Raw genomic sequence first — 24,925 nt, forward strand, 5'->3', positions numbered from 1 at the left:
GGAAGCACCACCGCGCCGCAAGTTGGCGTTATAGTTCTACCGCAAGAAACGTCGCTCAATAAATGTTACGTTTAATTGTGCCAGAAGGACAGATTGTTAAACATATAAAAAAAACACTGCAATATCAAAACTTTACACATTTTGGTAACGAAATTGCAATTATTGAATGCAAACTGCACGAGCAATATATAGTGTTACTGCAGTAAATTATTCATGTAAAATTGTTGCAGCATGTTTAATTTTAGCAACAAACTGATTTTTTAACACTTCTGGGCGGTACGGCGTGCGATTATTCAGTACACGCACTGTAAATATACAGCTTGCTGATTCAGTTTCTCATGATACGAATCATGTTAAACAGTCTAAACGGACTTACAAACTCGGGTTATTATGTTGGTCACCAAATTTACTGTAACTCTATATCTGTCCTTCTGCAGTTCTGCGAATTTTTGTTTTTTTATATTTGCATACTAAACGGTTTTCACTTGTGACTTTTAGATGTGGGAATAAAAATTGTTTGATGAACTCTTTACAGCAATGACTTTTCTCATAACATTAAAGAATTACACCAAATTGTGTAGAAATTCCTTTCAGTTTTTAAAGGACTTGGACACTATATGAGTACAAAAATAGGTTTGTAATTATTGCCTCCTAAGAAATATTGTCACTCGCAGTTACAATATGGAGCGTCATCCACGGCGTATAAATGGAAAAAGTATTTTGTATGAATGCAATCGGTGTTTCTTTTCATAAACGCAACTAACAACTTAAACAACTAGAGGTCATAGATAAGGCAAGATGTATTACATAATGTCAATGGCCCCACGTAGAAAAATCAAAAAGTATATCGATAAAGAAGGAAAGAAGCAATCAAAATCATTGCACTGATACATTTTCACTTCATAGATAATTTGTCAATTCTACGCATGACTGACTCGAAGAAAGTGTCAGAGCGTGCAGCGGTGCGGAACGAGGCAAGGGGATGATCTCTATTTTCCACACTCGACTCTTCAGTTTCACAATACTGGAGTCGAGTATTCGAGTGATCGAACTCGTATCCGAAGCTGCTGCTTGTGCTGTTGCCCAATGTCGACTCCGATTCTCGTCTGGACGACATTTTTCTCCACCCGGTGTTGACGTAAGTAATCGACTTTTTTCGTGCAAATAGATCAAGCGCTCTGTCAACCGCTGGCAACACGGCAAGTTTTCCAAATACAGCACGTCGCAGTTTTTTCACAGCCACGCGAAACGCCTCATTTCGAGCGTTGTAGATGAAGAAGTTCCACAGACTGTTACTGAGCAAGCACAGTGCTCCGATTAGTTGGGCGTCCCTAATTATCATAAATCTGCCCAAGTCTTCGGCGATAGACAAGTTGTCTTTCAACAATGAAGTTATCGCTGCTGGTAGAACGCTGACAGTTAAAGTTCCCACCATGATACTAAGAGTTTGTGCCAAACGGCGTTCCGTCTTTCGTGCATTGCAAGTGTTCGTGATCAGGCGTTGACGCTTTGTTTGTCGCTTGGTGACGAGAAATGTTGATATGCTGAGAAGCCAAGTTATTATCAAAGGGAGAAAGAATGCTAGAATATAAACAATCCACGAACTGCGGCCCCCAACTACCACCAGCACGGATACAGCTTGGTAAAAGTAGAGTTGGTCACCAAGGTAGATGGGAAAGGACGCTGCAATTAAAGATACAACCCACACAAAAATACAGCTGTGTTTGGCTAAAACGTTGGCCTTGGCCTTGTCGTAGTACATTGGTTTTGCCATTGCTATAAATCGGTCTACGGCAGCAAACAAGATGGAGTACAAGGAAGCAAGCAACGACACACAAGTAAAGTAACCCACAGCATCGATATATTCTTTAGAAATGGGGTCTTCGTAGTCATGTAGGGCCGCTTTTTCGTCGTAAAATGTATCTATGCCACTAGCATGGAAATGTTCTTCGTCGTCGTGAGGAGACATGGCCAATATTGTGAGACTGACGATTACTGTTGGGAGGACTATGACCCCTACTATGAGGTCGGAAACAGCCAATGAAAACTTGTATATGGTTTGGCTGTGGTGGAGTTCTGGGTACAACAGGGTGACCGCTATTACTTGGATGTTGGCCAGGGTGATGAGGATAGAGAAGATAGTGCACACCACAAGAACTATGGTTATGTTGGTTCTACACCTGGTAACACAACAAAGAACGTTTTTAGGTTTATTGATATACAAAGTATGTAATAGTATACGGCCTCATGTAATATTTAATTTTAGTGCAAGATATATTCTGTTCCTATTGTTAGCCCGAAAATAACATTAACATAACTTTGATGGATCAAACTTGCAATAAAAGATTTTGAAAACAGATTTTGAAGAAAAACTGCTTACTTTGTAGAAATGCATGTCCATGGGCTTATGTTGTATCTTCGTACTGTCTCCCCGTCGAATCCGCACCACACCAGCTCACAAAACGGAATACCGACATACAGTAGTTCATGAAATTCAGTGTGGGTTGTTGTTGCGTACAAGGAAACCTGGACGCACGGTTTAATTACATCATCGATATTCAAATTTACTGAACGGAGTTGGCTGGATGCTTCAATCCAATTCCTAACGCTGATAGGAATCGAACTTGAGGCATTTAAATGGTAAAACTCGGCACTTTTGGAGAGCTGAGTTTTTGCAACCCTGTTAGTTGTGTTGACACGGTTTTCATTTAAAGTTGTTGTTATCTCATCAAAGCACGACTCAACCAGACTCTCCGTCTGGCAATAGAGATCATAAACGAGCGAGGAGAAATGGTTAAAGGCGTAAAACCTCGTCTTACATTCCTCTTTGAATTCGGGGCACTTTAAAACACTCAGTGTTGCCAAATGCGAACTGAGGAAAGTTGATCTGTCGCCCCAGTCACGTCTGTAACTCGTGCTTATTTCCACGCAGCAATCCAGTTCCTGCCTCCTGGTCATGTGCTCTCCGTTAAAAATACCTTGGCAGGTTTCTTGCCTTACTAGAAGTCTGAGAAAATTTATGTCGATGTCATCGTTTGAAATGTGCCCGACGGAAAAGCCAAGAAACATTGCCGCAATGATTCCTATCCGCATAACTTCCATGATGTCAGCTCAGCTCTCTGTTCGTTTTGCAGTAAGTACCTAAAGTTGTACTTATCGGCCGTGGTTTTGTATAAAACTACTGCAAAAATTAACTGCAGTAGAACATTAAAAGTTCAGTTTGCAGTAAGTCACCCAGTATCTAATTTTAAGTCCAGCAGTTTATTTTCGCCGCACATCACAGACCAAGCGACGTGCGATTATTCAATATCCACATGTCGTATCTACAGCTTCCTGGTAAACTCTCATGCCAAGAGTCATGGCAGAATGGATTAATCGGATGCAAAACCCGTACGTCAACAGTTTTTAATTATTGTTACATCCGTGCTGAAACGTTTTTGCTTCTATGAAATCGGTTTTAGATTTCCTTTTGATTCCCAATTTAAATTTTTATTAAAAAGTTAAAATTTATTTGTGGGTGGGGTTAATATTTTTTAAAAATTGAAAACAAATCCATGGCCTTTCGTGTTTTCTGTTTTTGTCAAGTAAGGATGTTTTTAAGACATGAAATTAATATGGAAACTGGTGTATTTTTTATATAAACTGCAGAACAAAGCCACTGTATTTAATTTGTATGGGATACTGCTGCGCATGATTTACTTTAATTAGGCTTTAAAATAGGGTGCAAATTTATTTATTTTTCATTAAAACACAAGAAAAAGCAACATCGGGTTGAAACAAAAAACAAAAACACAAAGTCGGTGGTTTGCTATATCTGAGTTTCCTGTGTTACTGACATTTCAAGAACTCGTTGATCGACTTTGACCATGACAGAACGGAAAAAACGGGACGTGCGAATGCTACGTCCAAAGTCAGTAAACAAGCCTGTATCAAGTTGTTCCACATCGTTTTCGTCCGTAATATCCGGTGCACGGGTTTCATCGGTCACTCTCGACCCAGAAATATTGATTGAAATGGGATTTACTTGGGAAGATTTGTCGCTTCGTGTTTCTGCCGAACTTTTATGCTCCGTCCTTTTGCTGCAATTGCAACTCTTTCTAAAGGCTAGAAAAGGGAAAATTTCCCGGATTGATTTCCTGTACTCCTTGTCTCTCATGTTGTATATGAAGTGGTTCCATAAACTGTTACTTAAAAGAAGAAGTACGGAAAGGAATTGAGCGTCCCTGTGCATAAACACTTTTCTGTGGTCAATAGGAGGTTCAGATAAACCCAAACCTACTATGACTGCTGCAGGTAATATGCAGACAGTATAAGTGGCAACCATAAGTGTCAAAGTTTTGGCAAGGCGCTGTTCTAAGTTACGCGACTGCGGGCGCTGAAGCACTTTTTGCGTTTTTCGGGTGCTGCGCACCACAACGATATACGTGGCCAAGGTTGCACCCCACATAAATAGCAAAGGTAGACAGAGAAGTAGTAAATACAAATAATGTGAGGCCTGACCATCAATTAACACATACACCGCTATGAGTTTAGCGTATTTTAAAGTCGGCGTATAAAGAGGTAATGAGGCTGCAATTAAAGCCACTAACCAGCAGGTGATGACGCTTTTTTTGGCAAATCGTAGGGCCCTAGCCTTGTCGTATTTGAAAGGAAATGTGACTGCAATTAAACGGTCAATGGCGGCCAGAGTCAACATATGAAGAGAAAGAAATATGGCCAAGGCGGTGAAAAATCCAACACCGCTCAAGTATTCCTGCGATACAACTGATCTCATCTCCAGGGTGGGACCTCCTGCCGATGACGTGTTCGTATTTACCACAAACTCACCCAGGACGAGCAAGTAAAAACTATTGAACATGGTGGGCAACACAATCATCCCCACCATGCAGTCGCCAATCGCCAATCCCTCTTTGAATAAGGTTTGGCTGTGACGCAAAGATGGCGCCGATTCTATCACTAAGATTGTTTTGATGTTGGAAAACGTGATGCAGATGGAGAGGATAATAAAGATTGCCAGAAAAATTCCCGCTCCCGCCTTGCATCTAAAAGGGATATTTATGACGATATGTGAAGGAACTATGAGATATGCACTGTACGTTTGCAGAAAAATTGTGGCTACCAGGTTTACTGTGTTTTTTTTTGGTGACATCAGACACAGATAAATGATAGAACCATTGAGTTGATTAAGTTGCAGTTTTTTTGCGAAATTCTACATTATTATTGAAGCTTTATGTTAGAAATACAATGTAGTTTACAGTTTACCTAAATGGTTATTTCCTTGGCAACTGTAAACACCATTCAAAAGTTGTCTCACCTGTTCGGCAAGCACGTCCACCCTGAGATGCGATATCGTTGCAAGGTATCGGTGTTGAAGGCGCACCACACGATATCGCAGAAAGGGACATCCCCAATGACGATTTCAAAACGATCACTTGAGTTCACCGACAGGAGCATCGTCATTTGTGTGCATGGATCTCTGATGGAATCTCCGCTTTGTGTTTTTACTTGAATGACCGCTTCTGCAGCAGTTTTGTTGCAGTCGCAACTAGCGTTTAAACTAAGGTCCGATATCAGCTGGTATTGGATATAGGAGACCAAATTGGAAGCGAAAGTGTTGTTTAAACCTGGAAAACAGGTGTTCACAACAGCAGTTGTGTCGCAGAACAAGTCGTACATGAGAGTCGAGAAAGGGGTGTACTGGTAATGGCGAGTAACGCATTCCTCCTGAAATTCTGTGCAGTTGGCCAGCTTTAGGTATCGCAGGTACTGGGACAGGTGACGAAGTTTAACTCGATGCAGGGCCCGAAATGTAGTTGCGAGTGCTGAGCAGCAGTTGGCTGCGAAGGCGGGTTCGGCTGGCTCTTGGTGGTGAAACTGTAGCCAGTCGATGCAGGTTTCGTCCACAGAAAATGGATGGAAAAGTTCAGTAACGTCAACACTCTCCCCGGTGGCCAGGTTTGTTACGATTACCAACACAAGCACGGAAGCACTTTGTACAATCAAACTCATATTTGCTGTTGTACTACTGAAATGTCAAAAGTCTGAAATGAGAAAATAAAATGAAATAAAATAGTTGTATTTTAAATAGTGTACACTGGTACTGCGACTGCAATACGACAACAGTCGCCGTTGGGTACAAACTACAGTAGGACATACAATGAACAAGCAACTGCTTGGAAACCAGTGTTGGCGGCACTTTGCCCCGCAAACAATGTGGGGTATACAGAGCCAGGATAACTATTACTGAGCTACCGACAGTGCACACTTTCTCGACCTGTCAGGAAAGATCGTCCTCAGTCACTCATACTGATGAGACCTGATAGTTCGATGCAGTGTATACACTGTCGGTAGTCTTTGTGAGCTTATATCTTACTAATCATTTTTAATTCCATTCCTTCTACACGATTCACTTAATAAACGTTATAAACAGAACTAAGTCAAGTTTTTTATAGCCAGTCAACGAACGTTTAATAACCGCACTGAAAATCGCATGCAGTTAGACTAGAAATCCAGCAACTTTCTGTCAGCCGTTTACAAGCACAAAAGTTAACCATACAATTGTAGCATGTGCAAGTTGAATGCCAGAAATATCATTATGACTTTAGAAAGTTTGCTGCCGACTGTTTCTTACGTAAACATGTGATACGATATGTACACACTGCTGGTGGGCTTCGCCAGCGGAAATGCGTGCACGAAAGAAATTGCGTAGTCATTTAACGTTTGCAGTAACTCATCACCATTACGACGACACTTTTAAATTTTTACAAATTAACTTTAAATTTTCAACAAATGTTGACTAAAAACTTACCATGTTCACAAGCTTACTTATTCCAAAAGCGATTGTTATTAATTATCCATAGTGGTAAAGTTAGGGACATAATTTGTTTACCGTTTTTTCAAAAAAAAAAACGGTTATATGCAATCAATAAAACGGCACAAATTATTAAAACAGATGTTCTGGTAGCAACTAGGCAGAAGTCCAGGACCTACTTTATTTTCGAAAAAAAATACTTTATTTTTTGGGGTTTTCGGACAATTTAGGGGTAACTTTTCTCTGTCTCATATGTATATCGTCTGCATAATGCAAGATTACCAGAAAATTAGCAAAACGCACAGGATGGGAATCGAGCGGTTCAAGTGGTCGTGTTTTATCATTAACCGAGGCTTGCAACGATTTTTGTTAATCGTATCAATTACAAAACCCTTGACTTTGTTGCAACTTACAATTTGATTTTTATTTGAAACGGGCACCAAATCGTTTATCCAGTGCAAAGCCGATTCTGTTGTAAAAAAGTAGCACGACTTTCTTTCAGGGCGTCGGGCTAACGTTTCCATAAAAGGAAAGTGTCATGAGCTCTGAGATATTATTCCAACCGTCGTTTTATTGACTATATCGGAACACAAGCACTTGAAAAAGTGTAAAAGATTGTAGCAACACGCATGTTTCCTTACTTAATACTTCACACATTCGGAACACAGACGGACGGAAGGCTGCAGACAGTGTCAGGCTTTCTGGCAGAAACTCGCACTGTCTTCTGGCATCCGGTTCGACGACAGAACTTTTTTTATTGTAACTTGTGAAATACCCGTTCGTACTTTACTCTGTCAATTTCGTTGTCAATGTTTGCTGTTATTCTCTGTCATTTTTACTTGGCTACCCAACTAGTCTCGGTCACTTAACAAGCGATTGGCACGCGCTAGAAATTACTCGCTCAGTCACTAACGCGCTTGGAACAATTTAAACTACACGCCGCCTGACATATTGCAAACGTGTGTTTCCATTAATAAATCAGTCTGCCACGGACTTTAGCAAGCAGACTTAGCTTCAGCACAGCAGCAAGCCGACCGGAAAACAATTGGTATTGGTACGCTGCAAGATCACCCACATTAATGCGTTAATAATCAGAGAACATTATTATTAGAGAACACTGTTGCTAACATGAAATAACGATACTTTTAAGAGAAAATTATTATATTCTGATGAAAGTTGGTGAATATATGTGGTTATAGGTGTGGTAATTCTGAACATTTATTATCCCGAAGTTCTTACGACAATATTTCGGTTTAGTTCCTGGAAACCCTGCTAATAGATGAAAATAACTTGGAAATGTCTTTTAACTTAAAAACTTAAATTTTGTGCCATTTTCTATTCCTAAGAGTAAAGTTATAATAGCTATTAAGGTGTTTTTTTGCTCCAGCTTTCTCATATTTTAACTTTCACGCTTCCCAAAAACTCCACTATCATGACATAATGTATTTTGTGGTGCAGCTGACTTTTGTAGCTTTAATAAAGTCAAACCAGCAATGAAACTTATGTTATGAAAATAATTGATGCAAAAAATTTTGCCTGAAATTTGTGTTTGCCCACGCTATCCTCACAAAACATTTACTTTTTCCTCAGAAATTCGTGAAACAATAAGCATGAAACATTGACAGTTGGTAAATATCACTCTTCATAAAAAGTCGTGAATTTAAGAAGGTGGGGACGACATCGTCAATACCATTTTATGGTGGGTAAAGATTACTAAACAGGGTGCGAAAAACGCCTTGTTTTACCCAAAATGCAAATTTTACCAAGCCCTACAAAAAAGGGTAACAATGTATAACGTAATCGTGCAAGCAAACATACAATGTGTGCTATTTGCACAGAGAGTTGGTAACAGTTCATCGAACCGCTAAATTGTAGGCCACTTGTAACCTGTGCGGCATTCTGAATGTAACAGAAAAGTCCTGTTAAATTGCCGTGGAAGCATCATCTGTCGTTGTAACACCATTTGTTCCACCGTTTACACCGGCGGCAGTTGCCATTGTAATGCCGTTACCGTTGTTAACTTCTGTATCTCGCTTAGGTTTGCAGCAACGCAAGCCTATCCTCTGTCCCACAGCGGCGTACATATCGTTGCAAGCGATACGAAAATCCCTGTCCCGTACACTGTAGATGAAGCAGTTCCATAGACTGTTGCACATGAGTATGAAGATAACAACTATTTCTGTGGAAGTGTACGCAACAGCAGATTCTTGAACAAGCTCGTTCGGACGGTGAAAATATATGGTTTCCAAGGCGATGCCACAGATCAGAGTGATTAGCGAGGGGACAAGGCTCAAACTAAACACGCCAACCATAATTCCAAATGTTCTCGCCAGTTGCTTTTCGCTGGCACCCCGATCATGATCTGTTACCTCCTCTCCTCGAGAGTAGCGCCGCCAAGTGACGACGTAGTTACGTGATATGACGTAGGAAGCAATGGTGACCGCCCACATGAGGACCAACGGAATGATGAAGGCGATGCTGTACAGGACAAGGACTGTTGACCCTGAAGACGATATCAATATGGATGCCACTAGTGTGTAGGTAAGGGGTTTAACGCCGTACGGTAGCACTGCAAATACAATGGCCATCACCCAAATACATATATTTGCAGTTAAAGCTACTGGTACTGCTGATTTCCTTTGATACCGCGCCGGGTGAGAGAGTGCTATGCAGCGATCAACTCCCGCGGCGACCAAAGTGTAAATTGACACCACCAGTGACAGGACTGTAAAAAAACCGATCGCGTCCAAGTACGACCGGGGGACGCGGTTATAAAACAGACCGCTGGGATCTCGTACAGCCGATTGCTGCTGAACTGTCATTCCGTTGACAACAATGTTATTAGAGACATTTCGCAATTCGCCCAGTTCGTGTGCTCCGTGAAACTGCATGTACAAGCTGCTCACGAAGGTTGGAAACACGATCAAACCAACGAGAATGTCCGCCAATGCCAACGAGAACCGGTATATGGCCTGATTGTGGCGAATATTCGGGTAAACGGCAAGTGCGCACAGGACAGTGGCGTTGGCGACAATAATGGCTATGGCCAGGATCACACTGAACACCATCATCGCCACTATGCTTGATCGGCAACTGAAACACAAGAATTTGATTGAAGAAAGTACGCGCAAAAAATACAACTGATTAAATTGCAAAGTCGATTGCTGTGCAATTTGTTTTTCCAAATTTAGCTTTCGTAATTAAGATTTTAAAGAATCTTTAACTGAATATAGCATATGGCTGAGCAAATCCTCACGCCCAAGGAACGGTTTTAAATGAACGAAATTGATTTGTTGTTTTCGGATATTGAATGATGACTTCTCCACATGCAACGCAACCGAAAAGTTGCAAACATGCAGACGCACGAGTTTGCGGAAATCTTGTCATTGCAGAAACTGACAAACTGCTATAGGGCCTGACATCACCGGACGTGGATGACGCGCACATATACCATGCGCGTTACCCATTTGTTGTTGTTGTTGTAAAGATAGCATGCCCGCGCCTAATACTTGTCATTTTACGAGTTGACATTTAAATATACATAGATGACAATGCAATTTTATTTGTTGTTAGATCCGTAAACCGTTTTTTCGTAACTGTCTCATAAGCAACTAATGATTAATACTAACCTATCCGGTAAGCACGTCCACACTGATATTCGACCCTGCTCCACCAGTCGCTCATCAAATCCGCACCAAACAAAGGAACAGAACGGCGTGAAAGGCTGAATCACCTCATGGTAATGCGCAAATCCACCTGAGTCTCTTTCGTACATTGCAATCTGGATGCATGGTCTGCCTAGTTGTTGATCTGTTAACTTTGTGGCGTCCAATCCATTCACAACACTGTTCCAGTCTCTTGCCAGGGAGCTGTTTTGCGCCAAAGCGACGGTCGCCACCTCATCGGTGCACTTCTGTAGAAGCGCAGGATTATCGCAAAACCGGTCGTAAACAAGACGAGTATATGCGTTGTACTGAAAAGTACGGACATTGCATTGCTCTTCAAACTGTGTGCAGTTCCATTCCTTCAGCGAGGCCAGGAATGAGGTCAGGTAATATTCACCGCTCGCCCATTCGCGAAAAAACTGTTTGTACACATCGCTACAGCATTGTTCGGACTCCGGTTGTATTCCAGGTATATACCTGCACGTTTCATTGTGACATTGCGCAGGGCTAATCGTTATCAGGGCAGCAAATATCAACGTTGTATGGTGCCACATGACTTACGCCTTATCCACTATAACCTGTCACAAACGTAGAGAAAATTTAAGATTCACCTCATTGGTTTGTAATATTTTGCTTCGCACTGAAAATACGTACTACCAAGTACTTTACCCAACAAGAGCTTCAACTTTGCCTGCATGGTTAGTAGTCGCCGTGGCAGCGACAGATATGCACATGTCGTGATATAGCGACGATCGGAACTATCTATAAAACCCAACAAGGTACATTAACGTTGAGTCATCCGTTGAGCTCAAAGATTACCATAACGGATACAGAACACATACGTATTCCTATAATTCCTGGCATAGCACTGTTGTGAACCTAACAACCAGCGATGATATCACAAAACTGCTGACCCATCATCACAGACATGTAGTTTCTACCGACTGGCTTTAGGCGTAATCTTAACGCCTGCTAGACCGAGACTAATCATCGGACTGAATGGTTAATAAACCGCATCCCTCCGCATATATCTCTCCAACATAAAACCGCCTGGCAGATCACGTTGCCTTTCGCTAACACACGCTACAACCAATTACGACTCTTATCTATAGCCTAAATTCGCCTCGAGGCGGCAAGTGGCGACTAGGACTCTTGGCAATGATTACAACTTGAGACTGTGCGACATGGCGCCAGGGTAAACATAAACATGCATGCAAAGCAGTCGTAACTGTTTACAAACACCTCTGGTACCACTAAGCTATACTGTAGCAATGCATCCTTTGCATTTAAGCTTTGTCACCTATGTTCCGCACAAAAACCCGGAAATGAATGCAAAAAAAAGTTTCATTTCAAAATGGAATTGTGGCATTTGTTGGCAACGGTGCACAAAGCCACGCTAACCGTGTTGTCGATCTGGAACGGTGGTTGTACGGCACGCCACGATGATGACGTTTTCTGATGGGTTTAGCCCAGAAATCTCTGCTGCTATGTTTAGCTGCCTGGCGAGAAATCCACGTCATGACAGCACGATTTGGACGACAATTCCGTTTTTGCTTTTTCAACCGGACGTCATGCATGTGTGCGAGCACCCGGTGCGTATCTTGTTTAAACACATGTCCTATACTTACGTGTGTTGTGTAGCGTGCACACTGGAAGTACATAAATGTTTATTAATTGGTAGTTGACTTATCACCGGATACGTCTTGGGCATTTATGCGAAATGTCAACTCGCGCGTTTAACGCATTCGCGTGACGTCTAAGGAGCAGCAATGTTGCAAGGGTGATAGTTCGGCCATATTAAGTTTTCGAGTAAAGGGGGCCATTAAGGTTATTCCTAACCATCGCCGTCACAAGTTCTACGTAACGTTCGAAGCATATTTGCATTGAAACTTCGCAAAAGGCAGATAAACTTAGTCACACGTAGGGCACGGTGTTGCCCCGAGACAATCTACAATGTAAGTAAAACTGCATTGGGTTTATTTGATGATTTCCATTATAATCATAGATGCCCCCCTCCCCATTTCTTACATTTGTCCTCATTTTTAATGTTCAAGTCTCAGAACATTCTGTTGACCTTATTTCTAATGTCTTCATGTTCAAACTTTTTTTTAATTCAGCATCTTTAAAGGGTAAATCGCATTCCTTTTCCAGTAGTCCATATTTTAGGTGCCGAATTGCTGGAAACCCTGATCATATTTAAAGCCATGGTCAAATTTGCTATATATTGCTTGGCGTATTTGCACATCAGTGAAAGATGAGGCGTTCGCGACTTTTCCATACATAAAACCAAAAATATCTTATTTACCACTCATACATTTTGTTTGAGAAGAACATTACATGAAACACAATTTCGAAACAAAAGGGTGTTTGCCACAAAGATATGGGTCATGGTTAGAACGTTTTACTGTGTTATGGTCAGAAAGCAAAATGTATCCTCTTCAAAGCATTTATACCGGTTGGCCTCTAGGTGGCACAACAGATACGTGCTTTGCGCATTTCCACGTTGGCAGCATTAACCAAGCGCCCGACCCGTATACCAAGAATATAACCTGATCGGGTTTCGTGCCCAGGACATCCTGGGTTCAAATCCCGGTGTGGTCAAAAAAAAAAAAATCTACTTGCGAAGGCAATTGGCCGCGTCGGTCTGGGCGTCCGACCCATATACTTACCGTACCAAAACAAAACATCTAATCTGGTTTTCTGGTCAGAATAACTTGGGTTTGACGGTGAGATCAACAAACGACATCCACTTGTTTATGGTCAAAATTGTACGAAAAGTATAGAAAAGTACGACAGTTTTTCGAAGTTCTACAACAAATCCAAGTTTTTCGGCTGCAGCGTTCGAATTTTCTGCAGTTTTTTTTGAAGTTTTTTTTTCAGGAACAAAATGTCGCGGTTTATGGCCTGAAAATTGACAACAAATAGGCAAAAAGTTGGGCACCAATGTTAGTTTTAATTGCAAACTACAGTGCCGGTTTTGTGGGCATATCTTTGTTCTTTGTACTTCATGTGTTATGGAGTATGGCATATAAATGCACGTGGGTTTGGTTACCCTCTGACAGTTTAAGAAGTACTTTATTCTGGTTCTCTATGTATACATGTAAATAAATGAGTTTAGTGGCCTCTCGTTTTTAAGTTAACTTTCCATAGGGCGTTTTTGAATTGCGAGCACAGCAAACACATGTTTACAGTTAGGAGAAAAAGGGGGCTAAAATAACGATTGCAACAATTATTACTGGAAATACTGCAACGAAAATATCATCAGTTTTCCGTATCATCTCTATTCATGCATTTTATATGTTTGGCATGTATCTATTTTATCCATTATGCGCGAGAAGGCGAAGAGTGGTGAATTATCCGTTGAGTTGTAGACAGAACCACTTACACATGACACGAAGCACATTGTGCGTTATGCCTTTGTAAAGCTACAGGATATTTTGGTGCTAGATGTTCGTGATATGCATGTTGGGCTGTTTGTTGTTGGTAACTTTAATGTTAGGTCCGAGAACTCTAATTCAGGCTCGCGCGTGTCCAACTTAAGTCATTTGTGCTCTTTTGCACTATTTTGTGTGCGTGATTATTAAAGCAGCTTGTAATTTTTATTAATTTATCCGGTTTTAATTTTATTTATTATCATACTTTTGTGTGTACACTCACGCCAATTACGTATATCAACAAAATCATTGAAAGAATCTCATATTACAAAAACTAAAACAAGTAAAAATATTTCTACAAACACATGTTGGCCAGTCAAACAACCAAACTCTTATATTTTTTTAGTTTTAACGAAGTTTAAAGTAATACAAAACGCAACATACAAACTTATGATTGATGATTCATATTCATATATGGTAACTTCCGATCGCTAGGTTTCCTAACGCAACGACAATTCAGTTTCCGGTTGAAACCGAAAAAGCAATGAATGAAACTTCGTGGTGAAAGTAAACGCACGAAAGTTGGCAATGGTTTTGTGCAACTGTTAACATATACAGTGCAAGTGCAAGTTGGTATGTACATATAAAAAAGGAATGAAAAATGCTTTAAAAATACCCTTAGGAGTGTCATTTCATTGAAAACGGAGTTTCATCGTGCAATCCTGTCTTTGGACTGAAGACCTGGATGGGCCTGGTTATGAGCAATCTTGACAACGCAGAAAGTACAAAAATAGAGAGCATACTAAGCAGTGGTGGATCTATCGATAACAAACGTAATGCAATAACGCGACTTTGCATTCTCCATCAGGCTTTGCTTTCCTCGTATTTGCCGCCATTTGTTGCAGGCGTCTCGATGTCTTCCTCGATGTTTTCCATCACCGAAACGAAGAGTCTGTCCGCGTTGGCGTCTATAGCGAACGAGTTGAAAATCGAATCATCCGTAACATCCTTTGATTCCTCTCCCTTCTTTCCCTTTATCTTGGGATTTTTGGCGTACTTTGGTCTGTACGCCTTTGTCGTCTCACTCTCAGTCACACTGCTGCTTTCGAGATTGGTTTTGCTCACAGAGTCCTGTGTACTGGAATGAGATGAACTTTTAATTTCCGTAGACAAAACGCCACGGGAGCTGGTCTGATTTGATTCACGTCGCAACTGGGACAACCCTGTAAAGTCGGTAGATACGGCGCTCTTCTTTCTTCCACCACTGTTGCTTGTAAGGGTTGGAATATTGGAGAACCTTCGTGCGCCCTCGTGCACCACCCTGCGGGAGCAAACAACGGTGGAGTCCCAGCACCAGGCCAGTCTGGTTTTTTCGGCGATGTCCTTGTACATAACCTTTACGCAGCGCCTAAACTCTAGATTGCGCCCGTTGTAGATGAAGAAGTTCCACATGCTGTTGCATACCACTATTAGAACTGCAATGAATTCCACATCTTTAAAAGCAGATGCAGATGACAAGTTAAACTCCTTTGGGGCACTGAAGTACACACTGACTGTAAAGAGAGGGACAATAAAGACAATGGCTGCAGGAAGAAAGCTCAAAGTAAACGCCCCAACCATGAGAGAGAGTGTACGGGCAAGACGGTTTTCCACCGACCTTGTCTTGTTCTTCGAATCCTTGGTGAGATGCCTTCTCGCCTGTGCATGCTTTCTCGTAGAGTGATATGTCGCTATGGAAACGACCCACATAATGACCAGGGGTACGACAAATGCCACTGCGTAGAGAATCAAGGCTCCGGAGCCACCGGATGACACTAAGAAAGATGCGACCAGCACATATTTAAGATCTGGGACGTATAGCGGCAAGGTAGCAAACAATAAGGCGCAAGCCCAAACAACAGCGCATAGCTTTTTGGCAAGAACCTTGGCTCTGTCCTTCCTGTATCTCAAGGGCCGGTATACTGCAGTAAGGCGGTCAAAACCAGCCACAGTAAGAGAATATATGGACACCATGACAGAAAATATGGTGAAAAATCCCACGAAATTAATGTAGTGCCTGCCGAGGAGGTCTGAAACTTTGCCACCTGTTTTGCGATAAATGAATGTAGACAAGTCGGTACTGACTGTTCCGTTGGCTAATATTGCGTAACCCTCAATTTCCTGCAAGTCACCGTGGGTGTGAGTGGTCAGAGAGAGTTTGGCCAAGGTTGCAACAAAAGTTGGAAAAACGATAAGGCCAACTAATAAATCACTGAAAGCGATTGAAAGCTTGTAGATAGACTGGCTGTGTCTGCTAGCCGGGTTCCGGAGTATTACGACTATAACTGTCAGGTTTGTAACGGTTGTGAGCAGACCCAAAAGAACGCAAAATACCATGATTGCTGAGACTCCAGACCGACACCTGCATTCAACACAATAAACACTTGGTTCATATAATGGATTGCATGTAAGTGCACAACAAGTTTAATAAATAGTTAAAAAAGAATGTACGTTTATCCAGGTTTTGGACTAGTATTTTACATACACTATTCATAAAAGCATATATATTTGACAAGAATTTTTAAAAATGGAAAACAGTAAAAGTGTAAACAATGTTTGACAAAATGACCGTCATTTGCAATTATTTACACACGTTTGACATTTTTAAAAGAGACTTACGATTGCTTCATGCAAGTCCATGCTGTAATTCCTTTGCTCCTAACGGCTTCGCCGTCAATCCCACACCAGACCAGGTCGCAGGCAGGTATGTCGGCGTGAATGATTTCGTGGTAGTTCAAGAACTTATTTTCCTCGGCATCGTACAACGCAACTTGGATACACGGTTGGACGAGGTCTTCGACACCAAGAGGCATATTACGTAACTGAACCAAATTGGTTCGCCATGTTTCGGACGCATTTACCACAACAGCTCCCGAGCCCTCTGGGGAGCCGCTAAGTTGCTGCACTGTTTGTCCAAGATTCCTTGCAACTACTTCTTGCACAGTCGAAGTGCACTTTGTCACCAAAGTCGTATGGTTGCAGAAGTAGTGGTACACCAGGATCGTAAAGTCATTGAAAGCAAATGTTGGTTTTTGACACTCATCTTGAAGCTGTGGGCAACCCCAAGCCTCAAGAGTAGAGAGGTACCTGGTGAGATGAAGGTCGCCGGACGCCCACATTCTTTCGAAATTCTCGACGGTTTTGTTGCAGCATTCAAGCTCCCTTTGGCGACTTCCGAGGTAAAGGCCGGGTGCGTACTCGCATTTCACCTGATGTTGAGGTAGAGAAGCAGTGGAAGAACTTGCTGTGCTGTTGGATTGTACAGGAGAGGTGGTGGCACAAATCCAAACCACCAGCGTCCATGCAATAAAATTAAATTTCCACATTGCAAATAGTAATTTTTCGTTTTTTAGTGTTTTGATTGGTCGCAATTTCCTTCGAGAAACGTTATTAATTAGGTCTGCAGGCAAAACAAACAAATGCTAAGCTATCGAGTAGCAACAGCAAAATACTTATGATGTATCATTAAATAATTTGTTATGACTAATTACATCGGCAATCGGTAAGCGAGGGTATGCTAGGTGGTTATCTTTCCACCACACCTTATCATTACTGAATTTTATCATGTGTAAATAAAATTAAGGCTTGAAATTTCAGGCGACACAATTTTTGTTTAAAAAGCTAAAAAAAAGCAATGTTATTTTAATGCATCATTCACGTATTAGTTAACGAATATTTACACTTTAAACGCCAGCGCGCTGGTAGATTTCTGTACCCTGCTGCAGTTCGGCGTTAGTCTCTCAATCTTAAACAATTAATAAAATCTATCTCAAATTTACGCCTTTTAATTACCATCCTTTCCTTTCGGCTTGGCGCAGTGGATCTGACTCTCTCCAATTTAGGACCATCATAATGCTGTTCCAGTTTCCGTTCGAGAGCGCATGCGCTTTGCATCATCACGTTGCGGCCCGCGCTACTCACGTCATGACACGCTTTACTTGTGACGTCACGTAGTGTCATCTTGCGTTTCGCCACAGCATCGGTTGCGGTATATCTTTGCATGAGCTGTTTCCATTTACAGAGCGAAACGAACAATATAGAATTACTTGTTTGCTAAACTTAGAGAATAACGGTTGTACCTTGTTTCTTTTTAGCAATCCCGCTTGTTTAAAGTTTACAGCCCTTACTACAATAGTATTGTAACCCCAAGGAAGATCAACAGGAAACAATTATTTAGGCATTTGGTTGTTACATTTGTGAAAACCATACTGCTGTGTACGTAAAACCCATCGCTAAACCTTTTCAGCCCACATCGTTTTTTACAACTTTGGGGTCAAAATCAGTGTTGTTGTCAAAGTTATTGCCATATGTATATTGCGCTTATTAATTATTACGTTTTTTGCGTCATTAGATATTTTTGATACCCATTTCCTATTCCGACGTAACTGACCGTGCCACGGGCAAAACTGCTGGAACTCGTGTTCATCGTAAATAAACCAATCAGAATTAATGACCGATCATGCCACGTAGCATCCGCATCCGTTTTATTGTTATGTTGAGAAGTTACATGTACTGAAGGTAATTATGTACCACACGAGTTTTAACACGAAGAAAAGTCCGAAGACAAAGTTCCGTTCGCCGGAACAGCTTTGAAACGCTTCGTATTTAGTTATATCCGCTATAAATGCGGAATACGAATGAATCACAACAAATTTAATGTGATCAATTTTATTTATGTACATTAATCCTAAACATCAATTAAAAGGGAAGTGTTGATCTCACAGACCAATAATTTAAACGAAATTTCACGACAGAGGAACATTCCACATTCAAATATCTAATCAACTTCGTTTCTTTAGATCATAAAGATATGAATCGAAGCGATAAACAGAACATGATAACCAAGTTGTGTAGTAAATTTCACACAAAAAACATTGTCTAAAACAATTACAAGTTCGATGTAACAGCGTTTGTGGCTTGAAATGTTGAGCTGCTTTCGCTGGTGCTGGCAAGAGGGTTTTTCCGAAATTTGCTTTTCGGGCTGCTGCTGTTGCTAGCGGCATTTTTAGAGGTCGAAAATGCAGTGGAACGAGTGATGCGAGAGGATACCTGCCGATCCCTGGATAAACCTTGAGAACTCTGAAAACACGTACGACACGGCCCGAGTAGCAAAAATGTCTTGGCTTCGGCAAAAAGATCACGAACTTCGTTGCGAAAATCTTTGTTTCTGACGCTGTAAATCAACGCATTCCACAGGCTGTTTGTTACCAGAATCACCACTGATAAAAACTCGGTGGTGGCGTAAATAAGCCCTGTGTTTAAATCAAGTTGCTTTGGTTTGGAAAATCGTATGTTCTCCGGACCTATAGAGGCCGCAAGAACGACGATTGCCGGTAGCAGACTTAAAGTAAACACGCCGACCATTATGGCTAGGGTTTTTCCAAGGCGAGATTCCATACTCTCAGTTTTGTGGCCGCCGGGGCTAGACATGCGCTTTCGAAATTTGGAATGTTTCTTGGCCATTTTGTACGTTAGGATCGTTATTATCCAAACAACTAGCAAAGGAATTACTATAGCAATTGCGTACAAAATTACCACTTCGTCCGAACCCGATGATGCAAAGAGAATGGAGGCCACTAAGCTGTAATTGAAATCAGGTACATAGAAGGGTAAAGTTGCGAAAAGCAAGCTTGTGATCCAGATCACTCCGCAAACGATGCGAGCCAGTTTCTGAGCCTCGTGCTGGTTATACTTGAGTGGTTTGAAAACCGCTTTGAACCGGTCTACACTTGCTGCCACTAGAGTGTAAACAGAAACTACGAATGAAGTCACAGTGAAAAATCCCACAAAATTGTAGTAACCGATGGTCACATGCGTTGAAAACAATCCAGTGGGCTTGCGAACTGAGACTGCAATCGTCGAGTTTCCATAAATACTTCCGTTTACAACAGGATATCCTACAACGTTTGTATCCTCAGCTGCCTCAAGCGGAGGCCATATTAGCACGCCCAGAGTACTGGAAAAAGTTGGAATTACAATGACGCCCACTAGAAGGTCGGCGAAAGCCAGAGAGATCTTGTAGATAGCCTGACTGTTGTAAATCTTTTTGTTGCGCCGAAACACGACAATCACAGCAGCGTTAGCTGTTATAATGAGAAATGAGAGCATGATAAAGAAAATCATTAGGATGACTTGATTTGCTCGACACCTGTAAAATAAAGTACAGAAATTTTTAACTACTTCCATGCAATTAATTCAGGCCTGAATTAAACAAGTTTTAACAAACGAATGGAACTTTCAATTACCTTGTACTCATGCAGTTCCAAATAGAAATAACTCCTCTCCTGTAGGAAATACCGTCCGTTCCGCACCAGTTGAGTTCACAGAAGGGCAAACTTGTCGCCACGGCCTCATGGAACTTCCCGAACTTTGGATCAGTGTTCTGTTTGTGAAACAACGCTACCTGGATGCACGGCTTTAACGCTTGGTTGATATTCAAACTCGATGAATCGATTTGATTCACAAGCGAATTCCAGGACATTGAATTTGATGACGTGGTTGAAGAAAGGATTTGGGTTACTTCTTTTCTGCAAGAAGTTTCGAAATCGGTTCTGTTGCAGAAGTAGAGGTAGACGTGCTTTGAAAACGAATTGAATCCAAACGTTGGTTTTCTACATTCGTTGGCGAACTGTGGGCACTGCCACGATTGTAGCTTGGCCAGATAAGTAGTGAGATAATTAGCCCCAAAACGCCACTTCTTCTCCATCCAATTCTCGGTGACGTTGCAGCATTGGAGTTGTACCTCTCGACTGCCAGGAACAATCCCTGGTGCAAAACCGCATTTGGCGATCATTTTTGTATCCAGATTTTGACTGTAGCACACCTCCAGTCGGAGCACACCAACGATGAACAGTATAGTTAGAGGAGAAAACATCGATTCGCTGGTATGCTGCAGTGGAAAGGTGTTATTCTTTTGTTGTTTTTTCTCCTTGTTGTTCCTGTGACTTTTGTCAAGACAAAAGAAAATCATTCGTTTATTTAAAACTGACATATATACAATAATAACAAAAACGATATTCTATAGTTGTAATAATTGATAAAGTTTTAAATTCATTATTATATACAGCTCACTAACTAAACGCGGAAGAAAAACTCTTAGCAGTTTACTATACGAATTAATATGATTTGTAATAGCCTGATTGGTTGTAGATTGTTAGTCACTTTTCGGTCTTAATCATGGTCGACCAACGCACGTTTCCTTTTGTCCGGCTATATTTGTCACAACCCACCGTGTGTAATGTCGTTAGAAAGCTTTATGGATCATATTTATGTAGGCAAGCGTATAGCAAAACAACAGAGATTCTAAGCACAGAAAAAAAAGTTGGATATAATATCGTGTTAAAAGTCGCATCTTATGTTTATATCACAAAATTTACAACAAAGTTGCAATAATGTACAAAACAGTTACCTTGTGATATGGGCTAATTATATCTTGGAATAAGTAGCAACGTGATTTTCCGTTGAATCATCAATGTACACATTTTCTACTTTGTAAATGGGTAGAGTGCCTTGATTGGTCACACCATATCCTGCCCAACTACAATCCAAACGTATTTTTAACGAATCATTGAACTCAATGTTATGCTTTGCGGACAAGATGAGCTACATATTTCACACGCATGGTGGCCCTACTGGTCCAAATTAGACATAGCGCAAAACCGAATCCACTTTCAAATGGACTTGGAATTTGACCTTAATATTGCAAATTATGTCTAGAAGATATTCCAAGATCTAACCATTCTATTTCTGGCGACGCTGCAGATTGGTATGATTCGTTTGTAACGTATGCAACAATAAAACATTTACTTTACAAACGAGCAGTCATTGTTTCTTATATAAGCTATCTACGCCAAGCATGTTTACTAACCACGGTGATTGTTATTTCACGTGCAATGGCAGCTACATAGACAATATACTGAAACCAGTCAATAATATGCTGTGCTATAAACGTCTTAAGATTCGTTCCCGAATGGTCACCAATGTTGAAAATACTTTACAATAAAAAGAGTGCAAACCACCCAAAACACTCGTGAAAGGTTGTAGTTTGTCTGTTCAATTACTGGAAACGTATTTTAGCACTACAACGTGAAAACAGGTAAAATATTTTAACAGAATCATGCGTGTTTCCTTTCGTGTCGTGAAAGTTCAAGAAACCTGTATAGCAGAAGTTTTTGTGATCCCTACACGACCTCGCGACCATTGGGTCGTGATGCGAACATGCCCCGATTCAAGCAAAGCATGTGGTTACTCAAGGACGGAAAATAACTGCCCATAGTTTAATTTGCGTATATGATTTGGAGGGTTAAATTAAGTTTTCCGGGAAAGTGCTGTAACTGGACCAGGTAATGGCCGACTATATAGATGGGACATGCTTTGCTGGAGTTTGGTTCTCTATTGTAAATGTAGAATATACGTGGCATGTAAACCATTGATCGTATCGGTGCTCATGTTTTACGATAATTTTTTAGATATTACTTGCAGCAAAATTTTGCAAACGACATGCATTGGGTTTACGTAATCTGCACATTCTTCCTTTTTGTGGTACAAAGAAACTGCCAAGCTCAAACTGAATTGCAACTCCAAGCAGAAAAATGCAGTTATGCTCCTGGTTTCGCTCCGAAAAATCGAAGGGCTCAGCTGCACTGTTGCAATATTACCGACGAATGGATGCAATCCCAATGGAAATATGGAGCTGTATATCTTACAACGTATCTCCTCACTCTGAAATCGTGGCAATGTCCACAACTTGTCGACGAATGCCGTAAGCCGACTTTTGCCTTGAACCCGTTCTCAAAGCATGTTTATCTCTACTTTTGCAACCGGGCTGAATTCGAAACTTCTTGTCGAAACAAAATCTCCCAACTTTTGCCTTCAACCTCTCAAGGAAAGTTATCGGATTGGAATACTCTCGTAAATCAAGTGAATTCCCGAAGTCTCAATGTCGGGCAGTTGTTGCAGCCTTGTACTCAGGTAGCTTTGTTTCACAAGGAAAGCACTGATTCTCAGTTTGGAAAGTTCCACGAGGCAGTGACAGTATATTTGCCATTCTGTGAACTTAACTGGTGCGGAACGGACGACATCTCTTACAGGAGGGGAGTCATTTCTATCTGGAACTGCATGAGTCCAAGGTAATTTTCTGCATATGAATTGTATATGGCTGTGCTTAGTGATGCTTGTGAGCGTTTCTTATGATTGCACATATTACGTGGCAGTAATAAACATAAATTGGAAATGAGCTAACGGTTTAATGCTGAAATATCTCTTAAGTTTTTTTTTTTATGAAAAGTTAAAAATCGAGTTTCCAAAACAAAAAATATATGTTTCGTTCCGATTTCTGCCAAATTTTACCCGATTATTTTGTTGAAGGGCGAGATCAATGTATATCCTATCCTATAATTTTCGATGTATCCCAAATAATTTTTGAAAGTAACAACTTTAAATCAATTTCTTCAATGATTAACTATAAATCAACACATGTTATACAAAAAAATACTTGTTGTTTTAATTCAGGTGCCGAGCGAACATCGTCATTATATTCTCGTTCTTCGCCCTTCTCACCTCTGCAATCATAACTGCAAATGCCACCGTGATCGCCGTGTTAAAACGTAGCAAGAAACTTCGCAACAGCCAAGCAGTATATAAAGCCTCCTTGGCCCTAGCTGATCTCGTAGTCGGTGTTATTGTGATACCTACATTTATCAGCACACTTGGTGTGCTTGTATGGCCACCAATTGAACCAGAAAAGGATTTAAGCTTTGTTGCGTATCCTGTAGATAACGGAAGCATCAGTGAAAACGTGTCTACAAATTTGTCGGTACCCAAACAAACCGGGTTATTCGTCGGCCATTTGTCCAACAGTTACATCAATTTCGTTGGATTTTTTACTTTGACTTCGTTCACCGTATCCGTATACACTCTCATGATTGCCAGCATTGACAGGTTTAAAGCGGTTTTCAAACCTCTCAAATACAACCACATGGAAGCTAAGAAACTTGCACGCGTTCTGTGTGCAGTTATTTTGGTTGGCAGTTTGCTTTTTGCCAGTTTTCCTCTTTTTATTCCAAATTTAAATTACAAGTTGATTGCCTCAATACTATTTGCTTCAACCGGGACTGACGAAGTCATAATACTATACGCTGTTGCCATAATCATGCCTCTATTAGTCGTGTGGATTACTACTGTGGCGACTTTTATGATGGCAAAACAGCACGCTCGTGCCCGAAAGCACATCTCAGCCCGAGCAAGAATACAAAGCGATACCCTGGAAAACCGCTTGGCTAAAACCTTGGCCATAATGGTTGTTGTTTTCACGGCAAGTCTCTTACCATCAATAATAGTGCTTGGGACGTCGCTTGGATTTGATCACATATCATTCTCCATGCCGAAGCGGTTGGACTTAACTGCAGGTCTAGCTTACGCATCTGCGGAATTCGTAGCTGTCGTTATCCTTGTTTCAAACAGTCTCTGGAACGTGTTTATTTATAGTGCAAGAAACAAAGAATTTCGCAGTGAGGCACGAGAAATGTACGGAGAGTTTGCGGCAGTTGTTGGTATCGCACAATGCTACGGCACCCTACGTGACAAAATCACGTTCTATTTCTATGCTACAAGAAGGCGATTTTCCAACCTTGGCCGCGAGAGTGTTCAGCTCAGTGGGGTGACAACCACAGTAAGTGAAATGCCGTCCAACAACACGACCTCTACCGTTCCGAACTCCAGCACAGACTCTCGTGCAGCCAAAGTGGTTAAACTCAGTGATTACAGCTCTTCGGATCAAGATGTAAACGGCACCCTTCGTGCCCAAGCCGTGAGCACAACAAGCAATGATGACAAATTGATGAAGGATTCTGTTTTCGATTCGTATGTAATGGATGTTAACGCCGACAGATTGTTTGTATCCACTATGGAGGTATTGGAAGAACAAAACGAAACACAATTTGTGTAAACGACTTTGACAGGTGATGATACTTGTATATTATTTTGAATACGTGATGAACGTCGTGTACAACCAGAGTTGGGTGCGCTCAGATGTTAAA

The 24,925-nt window shown here is 41.2% G+C and overlaps 4 protein-coding genes across 4 annotated transcripts; 1 reads left to right on the top strand and 3 right to left on the bottom strand.

Annotated features, from left to right (window-relative positions):
- Window positions 1-895: 895 nt before the first annotated feature.
- Window positions 896-3,102, bottom strand: LOC145912020 (uncharacterized). Its single transcript, XM_082999448.1, has 2 exons — window positions 2,381-3,102; window positions 896-2,180 (listed from the first exon to the last, which is right to left on the bottom strand). The coding sequence occupies exons 1-2, from the start codon at window positions 3,100-3,102 to the stop codon at window positions 896-898; spliced, it is 2,007 nt and encodes a 668-aa protein (XP_082855574.1).
- Window positions 3,103-8,368: 5,266 nt separating this feature from the next.
- On the bottom strand, window positions 8,369-11,210 carry LOC145912021 (uncharacterized). Its single transcript, XM_082999449.1, has 3 exons — window positions 11,146-11,210; window positions 10,441-10,953; window positions 8,369-9,904 (listed from the first exon to the last, which is right to left on the bottom strand). Exons 1-3 carry the CDS (start codon window positions 11,208-11,210, stop codon window positions 8,734-8,736), a joined length of 1,749 nt encoding a protein of 582 aa, XP_082855575.1. The 3' UTR covers window positions 8,369-8,733.
- A 3,105-nt stretch (window positions 11,211-14,315) lies between these two features.
- LOC145912022 (uncharacterized) lies at window positions 14,316-20,859 on the bottom strand. Its single transcript, XM_082999450.1, has 4 exons — window positions 20,135-20,859; window positions 18,781-20,037; window positions 16,509-17,138; window positions 14,316-16,251 (listed from the first exon to the last, which is right to left on the bottom strand). Exons 1-4 carry the CDS (start codon window positions 20,857-20,859, stop codon window positions 14,715-14,717), a joined length of 4,149 nt encoding a protein of 1,382 aa, XP_082855576.1. The 3' UTR covers window positions 14,316-14,714.
- A 1,529-nt stretch (window positions 20,860-22,388) lies between these two features.
- Window positions 22,389-24,834, top strand: LOC145912023 (uncharacterized). Its single transcript, XM_082999451.1, has 2 exons — window positions 22,389-23,017; window positions 23,400-24,834. Exons 1-2 carry the CDS (start codon window positions 22,389-22,391, stop codon window positions 24,832-24,834), a joined length of 2,064 nt encoding a protein of 687 aa, XP_082855577.1.
- Window positions 24,835-24,925: the final 91 nt, after the last annotated feature.

The sequence above is a fragment of the Ascidia mentula genome, chromosome 8, assembly GCF_947561715.1.
Source record: "Ascidia mentula chromosome 8, kaAscMent1.1, whole genome shotgun sequence".
Taxonomy (NCBI): Eukaryota; Metazoa; Chordata; class Ascidiacea; order Phlebobranchia; family Ascidiidae; genus Ascidia; species Ascidia mentula.